The sequence below is a fragment of the Apis dorsata genome, unplaced genomic scaffold (assembly GCF_000469605.1).
Source record: "Apis dorsata unplaced genomic scaffold, Apis dorsata 1.3 scaffold_73, whole genome shotgun sequence".
NCBI lineage: Eukaryota > Metazoa > Arthropoda > Insecta > Hymenoptera > Apidae > Apis > Apis dorsata.
Genome location: NW_006263371.1, coordinates 2092759 through 2098721, shown reverse-complemented (window position 1 = coordinate 2098721; position 5963 = coordinate 2092759). Strand labels below are relative to the sequence as shown.

At 31.3% G+C, this 5963-nt stretch overlaps 1 protein-coding gene across 3 annotated transcripts in view; it reads left to right on the top strand.

Moving 5' to 3' along the window:
* LOC102675631 (cAMP-specific 3',5'-cyclic phosphodiesterase) overlaps positions 1-5963 on the top strand; it is a 256477-nt gene that overhangs the window by 34457 nt on the left and 216057 nt on the right. For all 3 annotated transcript variants that reach the window (XM_006610344.2, XM_031507976.1, XM_031507978.1), the window contains exon 2: positions 4438-4803. In XM_006610344.2, coding sequence (XP_006610407.1) covers positions 4670-4803 — 134 coding nt within the window. In that variant the 5' untranslated portion in view covers positions 4438-4669. The remainder of the gene's footprint in view (positions 1-4437; positions 4804-5963) is intronic.

The following is a 5963-nucleotide window of genomic DNA, read 5'->3' as shown; positions in this document are numbered from 1 at the left end:
CCCCCCCTAGCTTGTAATCGGCCCACTTTGCGCATACTAATTTCACTCGACTGGGCGAAATTTCATCGATCTATCTATCCCTTTATCGATAAATTCCATTTCTCGTTAACTCTTTTCCTAATCGAAGGGAGTCGAATTTTTTCCCGTCCTTTCTTGGAGAGTTTCGATGAGAATTTTATCGATGGAACAATTTGATCGAGATGGTTGGTCGATGATCCAAGGGTTCCAAGTAGAGACGTTTGAAATTGCAAAATTCTATCAATTGTTATAATATTCGAGTTCGATGTGAATTAACTGCTAAAGATTAGGAATTGATGTTTCTTTGATATAACGTAGATTAAAGCAATGATGCCAAAATCGAATAAAAATTGGAAAGTTCAAAAGGATTTCTGATAACACAATGATGAAGAAAATAAAATAATATATATATATTAATTCGAGAAATAAAATTGTTTTATATATTTAATATTTTCTATATATTCTGATTCAGAAGATATAATTATAATAAAAATATTATAATTATAAAATATAATATATTTAAAGATTTATGTTTAAAGTTTGAAGATTGTAGTTTGGACATGAACTGCTCCATAGAAATTCTGTCCACATCTTGAAATTCCATGTGTTTGCATTCCAAATGTTTGAGGAGATAGTGAAGAGAAAAAATTAGTGACAATGCTTCTTTGATGTAATGATAGATAGATAGTATAGATGGATGAACCAAAAATTGGAAAATCTTTTTTCAAAAAAAAAAGAAAAGAATTTCTGGTACACAATAATAAAAGAAATGAAATAATATATTAATTCAAGAAATAGAATTGTTTTATATATTTAATATAGTGGTTTGAGAAGATAATATATTTAAAGATTAATGTTTGAAGATTGTAATCGTTGGACATGAATTGCTCTATAAAAATTCTGTCCACACCTTGAAATTCCAAATATTTGAGAAGAAAAAATTGATTAGTGACGATGTTTCTTTGATGTAATGATAGATAGCAAAATAATAGGTGGATGAACTAAAAATTGGAAAATCCAAAAGAATTTCTGGTATATAATGAAGAAAATAAAATAATGTATATATATATTAATTCAAGAAATAGAATTGTTTTATACGTTTTATATTGTTTTATAATGTTTTATATTATTTTATATTGTTTTAATTTTTTTATACGTTTAATATAATAATAATTTGAAAAGATAATGTAATACTTGAAGATTCGAAGAATAATTGGAAAAGAATTTTGACATGAAATTCCATAAAAATCCCGTCCACATCTTTGAAATTCGCATTCAAAACGTGACTTGTCCGAGAACCGCAAATTCTTATCCTTATCATCCAAGGAATTCCCCTGCGAATTCCCGTCAAACAGCGGTTCGAATCCAGTTTCTGTTGCGCGCAATCAGAAGAATTCAGTTTCAAGCAGAAATTTTATCAACCAATTTCATGGTTTTCGGAATTCGATTAAATCTCGCGTACGACAGAATTCCACAAATCCTTCGAAAAAAAAAAAAATATTCGAAAAATTTCAAACTTCGCTCTTTTTCAGATGAAATTATCGAAGTTGGCTATATATTTCTCTTCATCGAAACATTCTAGATTCAATCAGCAAGAAAATCGGTTACATTCAGTTAAATATATATATAAAATAATGGAAATTTCTCAACACGACGGTTTATTAATAAATTCTCCAAACACGCATGTAATAATTATTACAGATTCAAAGGAGATTCATTTTTTCCCACGAAATTACATTCTGCAAATTAATCTCTTAGAAAAATTATACTCATCAATCAGACAATTGAATAGATATTATATAGAATTATAGATATTTATATTATATTATAAATTTATTATATTATTATATAATATATATTATAGAGATGGACAATTATATTAGAAAATATACAATTATATTATTATTAAATATACAATTATATTAGAATACAATTATATTAGAATACAATTATATTAGAATTAGAAAATGGAATATTTGGAATATTTGGAGAGGCGTTCGAAGAAAGGGTGGCATTATGGCGAAGGAGCTGACGCGCGAAAGGAGCATTGTTAATCAAGGAAAGCAGCGTTGGATGCTCGTGAACGGGAGACTGATCTCGAAAAGAGCGAATTAGTCGATGGCATATTCGCCTGGTCGTGAGTCGTGTCACGGTCGATCAAACGTTTCTAGGTGACTTGTACTTTCGGTTGGTCAACGCCGATCTTTCACTCCTCAATCGCGACCCTTAATCGAATCAAGAGACGCACTGCCCCTCCTCTTCAAAATTTTCCACTTCCTCGAAACCGATCCTGCGCGCGTTCTCACCCCTTAATTTCCATTCTTGAACCTTCTTCTTCGCTTCTTAAGAAAAAATATAAATATATCTCTTGTCGTTAAATTCTAATTCTAATTCTGAAAGAGAAAGGAATGAATTCGTGGTCAGGTTTGGAATAATTTTCGAATCGAAAAATTTCAAATTTTTCGAATTTTTAGGAACGAGAATTTCACAACAATCGAATAGCGCTCGCTACAATTATGAAGCTCTAGGAAAAGTATTTTCTAATCGAATAGGAAAGATTTAACACCCGCGAGAATTTAGATTCGTTCGATATCGATCGAAGAAACAATTTCTCCTTTCGTGTGGCGTTAACGAGCGACCGACCTGTTGGTTGTCTAATAGCTGTCGAATAATGTTCTATTATCTATAACAAAGATTTACGCTTGTTTTCCCATAAAGTAAATCCAAAGTAAATAAAAATGGGGAATTTTTAATTTTTTAATTTAAAGACGTAGCTTTTTGTAAAAAAGAAACGAAAGAAAGAAAGAAACGTGAAGCAAGGAGGGAAAATTGCGAGCTACGCTGTTTCCCCCTCCCCTCGACAACCCGAATAAAATGAACCGTGAAACGCGATGGAAACGTGGCACACAGCACTGGTACCAGAAACGTATAAGAAAGAAAGAATCGGTATGAATTCCCGCGTATTCAGCCGAATCGAAAGAGTTCCACTTTCAACCCTTTGTAAGGAGGTGAAATTACATCCTCCTCCTCCCTTCCCCTCCCTCGTAAAAAAAAAGCAATCGGCTCGAAAATCGATCGGGCAGAGAGATCATCCCTGGGATGAAACTATTCCAAACACTCCTCTGCACACAACATATACATATATACAACATATATACATATACACATACACTTCATACAAATTAAACTTTCATTTATTGTCACAGAATTTGTTATTAATAATTTTTAACTTTAACTATAATTTAATTCATTCATTTAAATTACATAATTAATTATTAGTACATTTATTTTATTAAAATTAATTTATTTATATGCATATATATATACACACAATACCATTTTTAACGATCACAATATTCTCTACCACTCCTTCCATCCCTCTAATTAAAATTCATTTAAATTACATAATTAATTATTAGTATATTTTTTTTATTAAAATAAATATAAATAATTTTTAATAATAAATAATTTTTTTATTAAAATTAATTTATTTATATGCATATATATATACAACATCATTTTCAACGATCGTCACAATAATCACTATCACCCCTTTCCATCCCTCTAATTACCCTTCATTTAAATTACATAAATAATTATTAGTACATTTTTTTATTAAAATTAATTTATTTATATGCATATATATATATACACAATACCATTTTCAACAATCACAATAATTGCTACCATCCCTTTCCATCCCTCTAATTACCCTTCATTTAAATTACATAAATAATTATTAGTACATTTTTTTATTAAAATTAATTTATTTATATGCACATATATATACATACAATACCATTTTCAACAATCACAATAATCGCTACCATCCCTTTCCATCCCTCTAATTACCTTTCATTTAAATTACATAAATAATTATTAGTACATTTTTTTATTAAAATTAATTTATTTATATGCATATATATACACATACAACACCATTTTTTTTTACAACGATCGTCATAATAATCGCTAACTTCTTTCATCCCTCTAATTACCCTTCATTTAAATTACATAAATAATTATTAGTACATTTTTTTCATTAAAATTTTTTATTAAAATTAATTTATTTATATGCATATATATACACACACAACATCATTTTCAACGATTACAATAATCGCTATCATCCCTTTCCATCCCTCTAATTACCCTTCATTTAAATTACATAAATAATAATTAATACATTTTTTTATTAAAATTAATTTATATTATATGCACATATATATACACACAACACCATTTTCAACGATCGTCACAATAATCGCTACCACCCCTTTCCATCCCTCCAATTACCCTATTTTCAGTGACAAAAGGCGCCTGTCTCTTACAAAGGGTTTGACAAAGGATTTGCCGCGGATATATACATATACATATACACACACGATTTGTTGAAAACACGGCGTTTAACGTGCGCAGTCGTCTCCTGACCGGATGCCAGGCGTGGCGAGAGGCATCCGCGGTGCAGGGATCAGCCATGCCTCTCCCGTAGCCGTGGAGGTTGGCACGGCGAGCCGGAAGTTGGCGGCGATCCCCGTCCAGGCCGAAGCGAGGGATCAGTGATGCCCGGTCGAGGAAACGGTGTCCAGGAAGCGGAGACCGCGACGAAGAGGTGGCGTTCTGATTGGGTTCTGGTGAACGCGGGGCGAGCATGAGCAGCCTGCAGGTACCGGAGCTCAGGCTTCCGGCGGGCGACGGAGGCGGGGGGAACAACAGGGGCACGGCGCCCCTGTTGCTCGTCCCACAGAGCAACGTGCCCAGAAGGAGGCACTCGTGGATATGCGGGTGAGTCTGTTTCGTGTCCTGTTTTCTCCGGGGCCGATGATTGGTGATGATTGGGTTTTTGGGTTTTTCGGATCGAATGGGTTCTGTTGGATTGGATTGTCCAAGATAAAAAAATTGGTAAGAAAATTTAACCCTTAATTGGGGGTGTGGTTTATAAATTGTATAGTAAAATTGTGGATGGAGGAAGATGTTTTTCTAATTTTCTTATTTCGTTATAAGTAATAAGTAAATTTATTAAATTCATTGAATTTGGAATTTTATCCAAAGATAGATAGTTTGGATATTGTTGTGCGAGATAAATGGTATTGATGATTACGAACGAAGTGTAGAGAAGTGTAAATATGTGGTAATAGAGAATTGGAGAATAATTTTATTATATTTCATTTGAGTTTTATATGGAAGAGTTTTAATGTTCATTTGATTTCTAAATTTTTGTCATAAAAATCTTTCCAGTTTCAGAATTAACAGTTAAGTAAATGACTAACCTAACCTAAAACCAAAGTTTCCGCATTCCTCTTCTTACACTTTGTTACAAGATCTGTCGCTTTACACAAAATGGAATGAAACGATCTTTCCTCAATTTGACTCCAAATAATAAAGAATAAAGAAAAGATTAAAATATCTAATTAAACAAAGAAATTGAAAAGAAGAAAAGGCAACAAAACTTTCTTAAATCTACAAAAAGGTTTAAAAGAAACTTAACCCTTTAACTTTTTAAGTGGTTTTAAGTGGTTTATAAACTAAATATACTAAAATTATAGCCAGGTATGGTATACAAATGACATGTTAATTTTTGCTGATATCAAATAACAGCTAAAATAAAAAGAAAATAGATACAATGAAAAAATTCTTTTAAAATAGAATATCACTTCGATGATATAATTTAAAATTAGAGTATATACTTATTTTCATTTTATTTTTCTTATCGTCGATTATAAAATGCGTACTTTGTCGATCGACACGTTTTTATTTTTTATCCTATAATTGTCCTACTACGAGATAAAAAATTTAGTTTTGATCGCTATTCGAATATATTTTTGTGAACTTTCCCTAATATATGGATAAGCCTTCCATTTCTTCCAGTTCTCGAGAAAAAGGCGCGTTGAACAAAATGTTGATGAACATAGCGATGAAATATAAATTGAGATTTTAGCTTTCTC